Raw genomic sequence first — 14,624 nt, forward strand, 5'->3', positions numbered from 1 at the left:
AAGATGACAACGAGCGCTTCTTTTCCAGTCACCTATGTGGGAGCGTTGTTGAGCCTCCCACCCCCTCCCTCCCACAAACCGACTGCTCTCGTTATGGTTTCGAGTTATTGGCACAAAAATTTTTTCCCACTTTAATAAAAGCGGAGCTCCTTTTCTTCCTCCACGTGTGCGCGCCTCTCTCCTTGCCGCTGTTCTGTTCCCACACCTCTCCGGCTGTCTGAGGTTTTTATCCCCCCCCCCTACCGTTTGCTCAAATTACCCTGTTGAGTTCACACTGGAGAGAGAGAGAAAGAGAGAGAGAGAGAGATAGAGAGAGAGCAGCCACAGTGAAGCCACTTAAAGACTTCTGGAGGATATTTTCAAAATAAGACTCTTAGTTGATACGGCGCAAAGCATTGTTTTGGTGCTCTTATTTTGAAGGGACAAGTGCCTGGTCTTATCCTAATAAAATGTGGCAGGCTTGACGCAGCAAGAGGATATTTGCCCGTGAGTGGGTTTCTATACGTATATGTGCACGAGTCCCCCACCTCCCCTGCCTCGCACGCACACACACACACACACACACACACACACACACACACACACACACACACACACACACACACACGCGCACTATTGGAAGATTAGAGACACCGTTGCACACAGCAGACGCAGTTCGACGTGACACGCACCTCCCCCTGTGCTGGAAATACTTTGCATTAAAAACGCCATATGCTAACCTTAAATACCTTAAGTTAAATACAGCCACGAAGCTGACAATTAAAAAGTTGAATTATTGCTCTGAAAAGTTCCCTTTGAGGCTGTGAACATTAGCCACTGTAAAAGTTCCCCAGAGAAGGTGTTCATTCAAGAATACAACTCATGGTCATATATGTGTGTGTTTGACCCAGTGGAGGTTTTGGGTCAAAGATATGAAAAGATCCAAAGGTATGAATCTCTTCTTTTTCTTTTCAAACAAACCTTTATGGGAAGCCACGGGTGGCAGAAAGGATGAAGACAATTTGGCTCCCTGGAAATGCCACCCACATTGAGCAGCCGAGATTCACAATGCCTTCCAGATGTTCCTTTTCAGGCGGCAGTGATGTGAAGCTGAGGGGGGGCAAGAAGACAAGCAGGTATATGAAGGTTTCATCGCGGGGCTAACGGACTCTGGCGACCATCGTACAGGCAGATTAGAGATAGCCAATCTTCCTCTTAACCAACTCTAATTACAGGGTGGTGATTTCCTTTGTGCGGAAACGGGAGCCTTCATTCAAGGGGCCCGACATGAAGACACACACACGGGACACTGCTGGAGCGGCAAAAATACATCACTGATTTTCAATTCCCTAATTATTTCCCTGATTTTTCCGGACACCTGCTTTTTTGTTTGATGAAAAGTAAATACTCCTTAAAATAACCCGATGAAAAGTTTACTGTTTTGTGTTGATTGACTGTTTTTGTATTTGCCTTATTGATTTTTATGTATCCCTTTCATATTGTTTTGTTTGAATATTTTATAGACGTTTTAATCTACTTCCGCTAAATAGATAAATCAGACATTTATTTTGAAAGGTTAAAAGGAAGCGCACATTTGTTTTATGTTAAAATGCGAACTTGATCGTACGGCTACAGATGTCACGGACAGATACCCAATTTCTAACAAGTTTAATAGTTTAATGGACCCGAATGAGGCTAACTATCTTACGGTGGTGATAAGGTGGTGATAATTTACGAGTTTTAATTAATGTATTGTCCTTGTACTTCACACTGTATTTGTATATTTATTTGGTGGAATTCATTTTCTCTTTTACACACAGAATTCATTGCATTGACTCGCGCCCTTTTAAGTCAGGTGTGGATTGAATAAAGTTGGTCTTGATAGATTGATGTGTGATATTTATTTTTCCTTTAAATTCCCGCTGTAGTTGCTGCCAGCCAGGTTGAGCTGGTTCCGTCCGTGATTCTTGAGGATGGAGACAAGACGGATCTTCAATGTTTCGTCTACATTTATGGAATGGAATACACGGATGCAATAGTGAGTCAAATAAAATCCGGTTTGAGAAAAACTTTGCCTTTACATCTTCTGTTTAAGAATATAATACTTTACTGTCAGTCATTTGGAAAAGTTCTGAACGTCACTCTGTAAACCAACAGCTTCATTGTTGAAAGTGCATTTAAATGTTTTACATCCTCATCTTGGTATGAGCTACAGAAACACTTTATTTTATGGCCAGGAGATTTTACATCTCAATGGGAATGTCCCAGTAAAATTAAAAAGTTTGTAAATTGAAATATAAAAAGATAAAAACTTCAAACTGTAAAGTACAACAATGTGAGAACATAAATAATGACATTTTCATATGGAGATATTATTTTAGCATTTTCTGCCTGATTTCATTTAGAGCATTGCAAAGGTTTCCCCTCATTGCCCCCAAAATGTCTTTAATTAAAAAGATTATAATAATCAATAATCGATAAAAGATTATATAATATTTAGTACTTGTAAACGGAGCACTTTTGTCAACAAAGTTCCGCGTGAAATCTGTTCACAACAAAACTAATGGAACTAAAACTACTGTCTTAGAAAATTGTGTCTTTTCTCAATAATGATCCATATCAAAATGACATCATTCTTTCTAGGATATTTCTGAGAAATTATCACAAATGATGAATAAAACCCTTTTTGTCTCTATTTTTGAAGGTGACGTTTCATGATCCAGAGAAAGAGTTTTCTCTTTGTTTCTTTAACCCCCTACTTTTCGTCAAAGAGTGTCTTTATATACTCGATCATGGTGGTGCAAGCAGAGTGGAGGCAGGATTTGAAAAGCCCCTAAGTTCTATACCCGCACTTTATACCACTCTACCAGGCTTAACAGAGACAGCAACATGCTTTACTTCTTACATATTACAGGACGAGACATCAAACTACGTGAGTCATCATCAGTGGCATGTTTTTAGATCAGTTGACTGTCCAGCATTTCGTCCAAAATGAAATGTTGAAAATGAAAAGGAACATCAAATCAAAGTTTACTTCAAAAGTATGTTTAAAGAAATGTTGTAATATTTTCTACATCTCGTCTGTTTATGCTTTCAGATGAACATCTATCTCAACAGAGTGGGCTCACAAACAGCTCTCCATATTGAACTACAGGACGGCTATCTTCCAACGAGCCTTGTAAGTATGAGCCTGAGTCTGTTACTAAAGCGGAGATCTCAGAGTCTGACCTCCACACTGACCTTTATCTCAGTCCTATGTAAGATTGTAGGAAAATATGTATTTATAGATATAAAAAGGGGGATGAAAGTCCTACACTCTTCACCCAGTAGTTCAGTATTAACCTTGATTGTTGTCTAATCCTTTTTCAAGGACATGGAGACAAGGTTTGATATTATCCCTATAAAGACATGGGCAATTACCAACAGTGAGAAAAACATTTACATAGACCTGAGCGGATGCAGATTAGCAGGTAAGAGAATCCAGTGGTGACCAAATAAGGAGCCGGGACTCTGTCTGGATCTTTAAAATAAAATTGTTGAAAAAATAAAATAAATTGCTGACATTTTCTTTGGAACTTTGCGCTCTGGTTGGTGACATTTTTGTATGAAACTAATTTCATAAACCTTCCATCCCCTTCCAGATGCCATTGCCTCACCGATAAGCAACCCAAATGAATGCACATCCACTTGTTCTGTTATAGAAGCAAACTATAATACAAAAGATGTTGTCACGGGATGTACATTTTTGGAGGCTTGCGATGGAAACGGACAGTAAATATGTTTTCGATATATTTGGAATTAAGTTTTCAAGGAAGCGGGAACCAATTGATTGATAACCGATTGATTACATTTTCTGTCGATTAATAAACTATATTATTTATTTGTGTATATATCTTTGATTATTTGTTATAGTCACGCCATTTGCCTTTGTGACAAGTCTTCTGCTTGGCATCCAAATATGCTTTGATTATATTATATCTATGAGCTGCAGAAAGTCCTTGTCACTCGTCCACACTTAAACATGTGCACGTCCTCAAATGGCTGCTGCAGCATTCTTGAAGCATTGCACAAAACAAACAACAAAGCAGCAGAGAAAACAACACTGAACCGCACATGTCCCATAAAGCAACCCGGGTTTTTATCTCAGGAGGTTTTCTGTCACATGTTTCATGCACAAGCCTAACTCAATATGTTTATTATTTTAGACTCACCTTACAGGCTGAGTGGTTCTCCCCATTCTGAGTAAACTGACTCATAGGTGTAACATCTTCTGAATTGTGTGTCATCTGGAAATTCCGTCTTCACCTGATGAAGCACCTTTCTGTCTTTGGATTTTGCTTTCAGAAATAAAAAGTCTAAATATTTGTCCCTTTCCATCTTCATCAGATGCATTGCACCCGCTCCCGTGTGCACGGTGACGGGCTCCACTGTCATCGATTTCTTCAACACAGTCCACGCTGTCACTGATCTGTGTGTTTACACGCTGTTGAAAAATTCAGAAATCGATATCTTCGTGGGTTTCAATGTGCGACACCTTGAAGATGAGCCATTTTTGAATCACGTGATTGTCTTTATGAGAACGACAGCAAAATGAATACAGTATATCTGGAACAAGGTGTCAGAGCTCGGGTAAGCTGCTTCAATCCTTTTAAAAGCAACAGTGTATTTATAAGGTTGTTACATAGATTTAAATAAGTGTGTCTTTGTCTGAATGTTCACTGATGATCGTATAAACAGATAAAGAACGTGAGAGTTTTTTCTGAATTGATTCAGTAAATGTGAAAACACATTGTTGTACTCTTCACAAAGGGTGGTCTACAAAGTTATCAGTATATTATGATGTTTAACTAAATAATATGTTTTAAAATGACTTATTCCTATTGACTTGTTATTGTTACTTCATGTTACCAATTAGAACTTCTTGTCTTATCATCCATAGATAGATGAATGGATGGATATTGTTTTGCATTAGTTTCAACACAAAGTGGGAGAGAGTGCAGCTATTAGTCGTGTTTTATTGATTCTTCATACACAAGACAATGAGTGAAGCCTATATTTAATCAGGTTTACAATATGACTGAAAAGGCACAAGTAATGATAATGCGGATATATTCCTATCCTTCATTCTTTTCAAGGAAGTAACAGTCAATAAATATCAATGAAGGGGATAAGGATATCTGAGCATCACTAAATGTACAAGTGGAAACAAGTGCACATGCAAGTGTACATTTGAGATGTTTGAACCCGGTTTCTCTCATTGTTGCCTGTCTGGCGTGATGTAGGTTCTGACGGAAATCCTGGATCTCACCTCCACGCCTCAGACGCTTCACGGCGTGGAGGTCTTCAAGGACGACAATGGAATTACTCTCAAGACGCCTTCAACCCAAACGATAATCTTTACTTTGAATGTTTTCTTTCCATTCGTCTGAAAAAAGACAAAATACCCTAAAATTAAAAAATATATCAGTGCATGAAAAACAATGTAATGCCTGTGATGTCTAACCTCAAAATGGTGGCTCTAATAACACTGAGGCAAGCTGCTGTACCATGATTATGTATTATTACTGTTATGAGCAAAAGAAAAAGAATAAAAAAATGAAATGGGTGTAAAAAAGTTGTGGTTAATCCAATTATTGTGTGTGGGGTTGTGTGTGTGGACAGCCTGAAACCTGTCACAGTTACCTTCAGCATCCAATCACAGCCATCTGATTACAAGTGTGATATCATCTAGTCAGCCTTCCATTGATTGATACATGTAAACTGTTGTTACTGTTTATAGTTTGAAGTTAAAAAGTTTGAAGCTGTAGTTTGAAGTCAAGGGTGTTGTATTATTTATATTTATAGTATACTTCTAAACAGTTAATATATCGTCCAGGTTGAAGAAAAAATTTGCCTTGGCAATAATAATTAAAACTCTGCTGTAACAGTAATTGGTGGATTTAAATAAAGTGTGTGTGTGTGTGTGTGTGTGTGTGTGTGTGAAATCAGAGCACCGTCAGACAAACCACTGGAGACGACAGCTTCACAAGTCAATGTGATACTTTATTCATGAACCTAGGACCATATATATATATATATAAAACACTGTATAAATACTCTATATATTCTACTCCCTTCTGTGATCTCAATAACAAATAAAAAATAATATTTTTTTAAAAAGCCACATGATTATGTTTAACAGGCTGTACAAAAATAAATAATGTTTGGATATTCTGTACAAAAGGAAGAAAAAAATTGATAGAAAAAAAAACCGAGGTGCCTTCGCAGAAGGCAGGAGAGACTTACTTATGAAGTAGTAGCAGGAGACAAGTCCCTCTCTAGGTCTCCACACACACACACACACACACACACACACACACACACACACACACACACTCACACACCCCTCTTTGGTCTTTGAAGAGTTCCCTCATTGAAGGCCGTGTAGACGAGGGTCAGACATAAAGGTCAACGTACGGCGTACCGAGGCCTTCAGAGACAACCGGGTGTTACAATGTGCCGCTGGCAAAAAACAAAGATGAAGTGCTACAGGTTTTGTGATAAATAAACTGGCTTAAACATAAACACTATGACTATTAGCTATCCTATTTTCCATACCTGATGGGGCTAGTAAGTACAATATGAGCTAATCTCTTTCATTTAGTTTCTTTATATACTCTGCAATAACATCCCCAACACCCAACCCCGTATGTGTCCGTCCAGCCCAGCTTGGACAAACATCACATTACATGCAGTAAAAAGTTCACACAGGCGCGCGCACACGCAGTCTCACACTCACTCTCCACACACACACACACATACATAAGCGTGACATTGGCACGGTAAGCAGCATGCTCCTTTAGGAAATCAGGAATGTCCATGCTTTCTCTCGTCCCCCTGATGGGAGGCATAATGTGCCACTGTTGCTCTGGGGGCCAGACCGGCAGCGAGCTGTCGTCAGTCTTCGTTGCTTCTGTGCCACTGTGGAGCAACGTCTGGCCCCGACGTGGATGGAGGGAATGGGTACAAATTGGCCTTTATTGCCTCAGTCGTTGGTGACCCATCGTGGGACCGTCGGACTACCTGGAACCCACGAAAGCCGCCTGTGCTCTAGTTGTAAACATTCATCTGCCTCCTTCGTGAAGGGCAGAGTTGTTATCTGGTGTCTTTCTGGAAGCTGGGTGTGTGAAAGGAGGGTTTTATTTCTTCTCGATTGCGGGACCAACTCCTTAACAGGCACGCTGATTGCACAGTTCCAGCAGGGGTCGCGGCCGGCCTTTGGGGTCACAGCTGTCGTGGGTTAGCGTGCGCCCGTCGTGGCCGATGCAGCGCAGTTGGCGCTTGCGGAAGCCTCGGCCGCACGTCTTGGAGCACACCGACCACTCCCCGAGGAGCCAGGAGGGGCAGGACTGGGTGGCGCAGGACCGAGAGGCCGAGGGGCGCAGCTCCTCCGGGCAGTCTCTGGAGAGACGGCCCTGGGGATCGAGACACACCACCTCTCTCTGCTGCGCGCCGCCGTCGCAGGTCTGGGAGCACGGACCCCACTCCCTCAGGGTCCACTCGGCTCCGCCCACCTCCCTGATGGCGTTGATGGAATGGCGGCGGCCTCCGTTGCCGTTGGAGGCCGACGCGGCGTTGTTGGGCCTCGGGGCAAAATAGCTGAACTTCACCCGGGGCCTCGGGGCTTCGCCCACGGACAGCACCTGGATGGTGAGGGGCTCGGGGAGCGGGGAGAAGCTGCGGATGCGCTCCAGGGTGGCGGCGGAGCCGCTGTAGCGCAGCAGCGCGCCTTGCACGGCGATGTCCGTCTCCATGGTCATCAGCTTGTAGTCGCCATTTAACAGATAGGTGCCGTCGTGGCGACGCACCGCCAGGTAGCTGTTGTCGTGACGGCTGTTGCCTGGGGCACGCTGCTTGACGTCCAGGTGGGTGGCACCGGCAGGGATGGTGACGACATCCTGGTAACCAGGCCTGAAACGGAGACGGGCGGAGGTCAGACCGGGTCATGAAGAGGACGGTGCGATGACGTGTCGCTGCGTGTTGGCGGTGTGTCTGTGTCGGGTGTGCATGTACCTGGCGCGCTCCAGAGAGCCGGACACTTTCTTGCAGGTGGAGCCGTCTCCTCCACACACGGCGCACTTGTCAAAGCGCCGGGTGGAGCCGATGACGCGATCACATCCGGCCTTGACGCACTGGCCTTGGACACAGACTGAGGTGGAGTCTGGGCTGCAGGGTGTCCCGTCAGCCACCTGGGGGCAGCAGAGAGACACAAATGCAATTTAGGAGCTGCATCTTACGTGTTACGTAAGAGTCGAATGGGCGGAGGTCAAACTCTTTGCTGGCGACAGTAGCCGAGGGGATGAGAGAAATTACATTCGCTGATCTTTCATCCAGCAGGTCTGCACAAGTAAGACGGCTGTGTCGACTTAAACCAAATGTTGCAACGACCTTCTAAAACCGTTTCCCAGTTGAATGGAGCGACTCTCACCTTGGATTTGAGGACAAAGAAGTATCCGGTCCCCTTGGCCCGACACACCAGCTTGCAGCGGTCTTTGGGTGAAACTCCAGCATACTTGGGCACCCACTCGACGCCCTCGCCCGAACCCAGCGACACTTGGGCCGACATGTCGTTGTGGGCCAGGCACTGTTCCTCGCGGAAGGACAGGCCTGAGAAAGAAACGGAGAGGGGGTCAGATGTGCCGCTCCTTCGGCCGGCTTTCACACCAGCGTGCCGAGGTGCATCGAAACACGACGTCCTCCCCGAGATGCGGACGCCGTCTTGGAACATTTCGTAGCCGAGACAAAAAAGGGCGTCTCACCGTTGGTGTCGGGGCAGGCGTCCGTGTTACAGGAGCGGTACTGGATCCTCTTGCCCTCGCAGTACTTGCCCCCGTTCTTGGGCAAAGGGTTGTCACAGGAACGAAAGGAATACTGCACCCCTCCACCGCAGGTCCGAGAGCAGTCGCCCCAGGGACCCCACAACCCCCAGGCACCATTGACGGCAGTCTGAAAGGAAAGGGACATGAGAATAATTATTTTCTACTTAGGGTATGGACGCATATGGATTGTAGAGTGTTTTGGAGTGTCGAGTTGATTTAGATCTGGTTGCTTCCTACCTGGTGTTTGGCGGCTTGGCTCTTCGTGAGACAGTGTCCGGCCAGGCAGTAGCTGTCGTGGCCGCACGCCGTCCCATCAGCCCAGGGGAAGTTCTTCGTCTGGCACACCAGCAAACCATTGGACGTGGTCACGGTGCACCACAGGGCGGCGCACGTGGTGCTCAGATCGGGGCAGTGCTGGGAGTCGTCGCCAAAGGTGAGCCGACACTGGTGGTCGGCGTCGTACACCGTCCCGGGCAGGGGCAGCGGGAGCGCCTGAGGTTTGACCGGTTTGTCCAGCAGGCACTGACCGTGGCCGTTGTCCAGGAAGGTGGTGATCATGAGGGCGGAGCACTGGGACCACGGCTCCTGCTGGTCCAGGTTGGACAGGGTGGAGGCCATCATGTGGGAGCCCCAGTGCACACCGTTGACCCCGGAGCACATCTGGGCGTCATCGTGGGGCATGTTGAAGACGTGGCCTGTGGGGGGGGGGGGGGGGACACGGGACGTTCTTTGAACCCGTCTTGTAGAAGTGGCACGTTTGATCGTTGAGACGATGTTTTTTTTCTCTCTACTTACCCAGTTCATGTGCCACAGTGAATGCCGCTTGCAGCCCATCGTCCTCAATGATCGAGCAGCTTCTGTCGGGGTCGCACACGGTGCCGACATCTGCCATGCCCAGAGTGTCGCAAGAGTGGGCGCCACACAGGTCCTAAACAATCAGACAGAGGGCAAAGCTTGAATACTCTGGACTGCTGCTTCTCTTCCTCTTCGACTGTCACTCGCCCTTCCTCCGTCTACACTTCCCCTCCTCCCACTCCAGCTTACCGTCCTGGTGAAGAGCACGGCGGTGTCGTAATGCTCAGGGTGGCGGTCACTGGGCGGGTTGTGCTGCCGCTGCCACTGGCAGAAGTTGCGGAGGGTCATGGCGGCGTTCGATGACACCTGAGGGCCTCGCTCCTCCTCGTACACCACCAGCAGCTTCACCACCGCCAGGCTGATGGAGTTGTGGATGCTGGGGTGGCGGTAGAGGCGGGACGCCACCGCCATGATGGTCAGGAGGTAGGGCTTGAGCCCGGCGCCGTGGAACTCAGCCATGGACTGGTCGGCCACGAGCATGATCTCCATGTAGCGAGGGGTGGAAACGAAACGCCTGGTTCTGTGGTGGTCTGAGGGGAGAGCAGAGAGACAGAGAGCGGGGTCAGACCAGATATCAGGTTTCAGTCCTGATTCGACTACACTGAGACATTTGTTATTTTTAATAGACATTATTCCGTCCGTCTGGAACAGTCTGCACATTTACAAACCCCGACCAGTGTTCTAAATAGCAGCTACAAAGGCTCATTTCATTCAGAGGCATGGAGGCTCCAAAGAGAGCTCCGGATGTGCCTGGAGGAGCCAGGCTTCCGTGACTCAGCGTCACACCACCGCTGGCTCCTCCTCCTCAGGGTCCACATTCCTAAATTGACCTTCTCTGGTGGAAAATTCTGCGAAGGGAGAAAAGCCTCTCTGGGGGGAAAAAAGTCTGCCGGTGCGAGTTGTACCAGGAGGCGAGTTTACGCGTCTCGGCACCGCCGGGCTCTGCCTGGCCCCAACCCCGCAGCTCCCCTCCCCTTCCTCCGTCACTCCTCCTCCTCCTCCTTTTTCCCCTCCTGTAGAATTTCGCCTCCCCTCTCTCCTTCCCTCCCTTCCTCATCTCTGGTAGTGCGTAGACGGCGCTGTCAAAAAGGTAGCCGTGTCCAATGCGCATGCTGTGCCTCTTGGCACGCGCCCAACTCCAGCTAACAGCAGTTTGGGCAGCATATACACTATAGCCGGTCACTTATCTGAAAAAAGTTGGTTTGTTTTTGTATAATATTGTGTCACATTTTCTGTGTTTATTACCACTTTTAAGGTTGCTGGTCTAAACTGTTCAGTTGAGTCCATTATGAAATGAGTATAACGTGTAAAGGGCGCGTAATATTTCTGCAGTCTTACCGGTCTGGTCTGCGTTAGCGGCTCCGTGCTTGTCTTCTTTCTCCAGATTCGTTGGCACCCTGTCCTCGTCCTCGTTGACCCCGCACTTGGAGCTCCCCTCCTCAGCCAAAGCTGCCCGACCTCTCCGGCGGATCGTGTGGACATCTTCCTCGGTGCCCACGAACCCACTCGAGTTAAGGGGCTGAATAAAATACTCTTCCCCTTGAAAGTAGAATCCGCCCCGGAGCCCGTGGCACAGGTTGAGCGCCGCGACAGAGTGTTCCTCTCCGTTCACCGTGCCAGAGAAGAAACAACCCGGCTCGGCTCCGGTCTTGGGTTCCCGTGTCGGTTCGGACTCAGGTCTCCCCACAATGTGGAAGACAAAACCGGGCGCCAAGAAGGTCTGGTCGGGCTCGAGCTGCAAGACCAGCTCCTTGCCGAATACGTCCAACCTGTACTCCCTCATCTCCGCCTCCTTCTCCTTCTCCTCGGCGGAGGGAGTCCGCCACGGTTCGGGTTCGCTCTCCGACCGGGCCATTGGGTCTAGTCTGACCGGCAACACGGTGCTCTCCTCCCAGGAGCAGTGCACCGCGCCGACGCACAGAGCGGCGATCATGGAAACGTGTAAAAACCTCATCATGCGAAATCCGAAAACACAAATTGATAATAAAGTCTCTACGAGGAAGCAAAATAAATCCTTTAAGAGATTTTCCACTTCAAGCTACAAACCCCAAATATTTGAACTTCCACAAAACTGTTCTCGAAATTACGCACACGCATAAAAATCTAAAAAAGGATCAAATCCAGTGCAACAATTGTTTAAAGTTATGTGCAGATCTGAATTGTTGCACAAAAAAAGTCCTTTCAATAAAGGAAAATAAAAGTTGGATCTCGGTTTGTAAATCCAACAGGTCTCTTCTCTCCAAAACGCAGCAGATGTCTCTCTGTTTGAATTCGGGGGCAGGTTTTTGCTCTGCTGACCCGTTTAGTCTGTTCTCTGCTCTTGCCTTGCAGTCAGAACAGAGCAGGTCCCTCCTATATATCTCCCTGCCTCGGGACCACCCCCTTTCCTCAGGGCCCTTTGATGTGTGAGAGGCCAAATCCCGTGCGCAACCAAAACGCACCAGCAACCTGGAGCGTTGCCATAATAATCAATCATTGGGGAGGATAGAGGGCTTAGGGCAGAGAAGCGTTTACTTCTTCAAACTTTAGTCTTTCACAAGATGTACCAATACAGGCAAACCCCATGGATATTATGACTGAATATATTCATATAATGTGTGTCACAGAATCTAATAGATCAATTTACCCAAAAGGCTTCCAGGTGACATTATTATACGTAAACTTAATCACTGAGCTACATGTGTTTTATTACTCTCGTGCCAATTCCAACATAAATCAGGGTGACAGGCAGCTGTGGCTGATGTGGAGCAGTGTTGTAGTGTCAGGCCAACAGGAGAAGGGAGATGGCAGCAGGTCCGGAATGGTAACCATATCGTGCTGGCCAAGGCTCCGGGAGTCGTACTCACCTCCTCCGTGCCAAGCCGGCTGTGGTGCGCCGTGGCCGGGTTCAGCTGCTCCGTTCCCCGGGAGCAGAGAGGGGCCGCTGAGGTCTTAAGGTGGAGCGCTTCTACCCGCTGGCTGCCTCTACGCTCAACCCAGGGCAGACAGAGCCCCTGTCCTCCGGCTTCTCTCTCTCCTCCCCCCCCCCCCCGTTACTAACAGACAGGACGACTTTACACTGGAGTTTTAATGAAAAAGAAACTGGAAAAAAAATACTATTTTCTGGAGGAACCACATACAAGAGAAACTCATTCAAAGCAGTGACAACAGAAATCAGACTGTTCAGGAACTATTTAGGGAAAATGAACTTTAATATTGTATTGTTGTGTTGTTATGTTAAGATATTGAAAATATACGAATATGATAATACAACATGTTATTGCTCTGTTGATTTTTGTATAATTTGTTTTATGAGTCCATAGGCACACAGACTTTCCACTGCATTGTGCAACTTGTGACTCACTAAAGCAAAGCTCACTGATCAGTCTCTGAAGGGACCGATTAGTGTAGTCCACCTTAACAGCAACAGGTCATAAAAAGTGAATAGTTGTGATTTCATCGTTTCCCAGTAGATGGTGGACACGAGTCATGGAAATTCCCCAGACTGCTGGAGGGACTTTCCAAGACTAGATGGACCAATCCCAAGTTTAGCCGACAGGTGGCGCCTTAGCATCACATTTGGGAGCTTGCAAAGGTGGAGGCCGTGAGCCACTGACCTGAGGGAGGCAGCACTGGTGCACTAATGTGCTGTGTTTAGCGTGATGCTCCTGCTCGCTGATCCCGGGTCAGTCCAACAAAGATGAGCTCAGGTGACATTTGAGTGGAGTTGAAAACCTTCTTCTGTATAACTACTACATTTAATTTGTGGACTTCCACGGATGAAAAGAGTTAATCAAGATTGATATTTGTCCATTGGAGTCAAGAAGTAACAAACTGGATTCATTTTGTTTGCAGAGATTACTGGATAACCCCTACACCTCATTGCATTCATTTCATGTTTCTGTCAGATTTGAATGGGAGTAAGTGAATTCTGCTGCTTTCCAATCTGCACCTTCCATCCTGAGCCATGAAGTTTGTTTTTTGAACCGTCATGAATCCAAAAGCACAGAGAAATTACAATTGAACCATTCTGTAACAGAATATTTGTCATACATGTCAAAGTAACAATTCATGTGATGCCATTAAAGGATGTTCAGTGTATTTGCTGTAGGGGAGGCATATCTAGAGCTATATCTATCTAGATATATACTCCAGTGGTGGAGAGAAATTCAATACATTGTCAAGTACTGTCCTTTTGGTACAGGTCACATTTTTTGTATTCATTATGTTACTTCTTCTCACTCTCTATTTGCGAGGGACACATTGGACCACTTTCTACACGTAGAGCGTTTGTTACTTTGCATGTTAGTATTTTAAATCTCATAAATTATTTTGCTGTTGCATCTTCACAACCACATGAAAATGCTGCTTATATGTATCATCCAAATAATTCATGATACAAGTCTTAAAGGGGCCTTTTTCGGCCTCTCTCGGGTGCTATAGGGGTACACAGGCCATAACATAAATGTATGAATCAGAGAGAATTAGAACAAAGGAGGCAAACAATAAGTCAGGTGAAATACTTCAGCAGCAACAAGGAAGATTTATTGACAGCTTTAAGGGTTAGCAGGTTTTTTATACCTTAAACATACAGTGCATCCGGAAAGTATTCACAGCGCTTCACTTTTTCCACATTTTGTTATGTTACAGCCTTATTCCAAAATGGATTAAATTCATTATTTTCCTCAACATTCTACACACAACAACCCATAATGACAAAGTGAAAACTGTTTTTTGCACATTTATTACAAATAAAGAAGGAAAACATAACATGTACATAAGTATTCACAGCCTTTGCTCAATACTTTGTTGAAGCACCTTTGGCATTAATTACAGCCTCAAGTCTTCTTGGGTATGACTCCACAAGCGTGGCACACCTATTTCTGGGCAGTTTCTCCCATTCTTCTTTGCAGAACCTCTCAAGTTCCATCAGGTTGGATGGGGAGCGTCGGT

The 14,624-nt window shown here is 46.1% G+C and overlaps 1 protein-coding gene across 1 annotated transcript; it reads right to left on the reverse strand.

Moving 5' to 3' along the window:
• Window positions 1-6,000: 6,000 nt before the first annotated feature.
• On the reverse strand, window positions 6,001-12,001 carry adamts1 (ADAM metallopeptidase with thrombospondin type 1 motif, 1). The gene is made up of 8 exons (XM_056431570.1): window positions 11,031-12,001; window positions 9,882-10,222; window positions 9,633-9,765; window positions 9,075-9,532; window positions 8,778-8,964; window positions 8,447-8,625; window positions 8,032-8,207; window positions 6,001-7,929 (listed from the first exon to the last, which is right to left on the reverse strand). The coding sequence occupies exons 1-8, from the start codon at window positions 11,647-11,649 to the stop codon at window positions 7,188-7,190; spliced, it is 2,835 nt and encodes a 944-aa protein (XP_056287545.1). The 5' UTR covers window positions 11,650-12,001; the 3' UTR covers window positions 6,001-7,187.
• Window positions 12,002-14,624: the final 2,623 nt, after the last annotated feature.

The sequence above is a fragment of the Pseudoliparis swirei genome, chromosome 14 (genome assembly GCF_029220125.1).
Source record: "Pseudoliparis swirei isolate HS2019 ecotype Mariana Trench chromosome 14, NWPU_hadal_v1, whole genome shotgun sequence".
In the NCBI taxonomy this organism is placed as follows: domain Eukaryota; kingdom Metazoa; phylum Chordata; class Actinopteri; order Perciformes; family Liparidae; genus Pseudoliparis; species Pseudoliparis swirei.

What these genes read in the sequence shown, in the direction of transcription:
- adamts1 (XM_056431570.1), bottom strand. Translation starts at nt 11,649, where the DNA reads ATGATGAGGTTTTTACACGTTTCCATGATCGCCGCTCTGTGCGTCGGC. An exon ending in CACTGTGGCACATGAACTGG is followed by an intron (nt 9,533 to 9,632) that starts GTAAGTAGAGAG and finishes CCCCCCCCACAG; the next exon opens with GCCACGTCTTCAACATGCCC. An exon ending in GCCAAGCCGCCAAACACCAG is followed by an intron (nt 8,965 to 9,074) that starts GTAGGAAGCAAC and finishes CTTTCCTTTCAG; the next exon opens with ACTGCCGTCAATGGTGCCTG.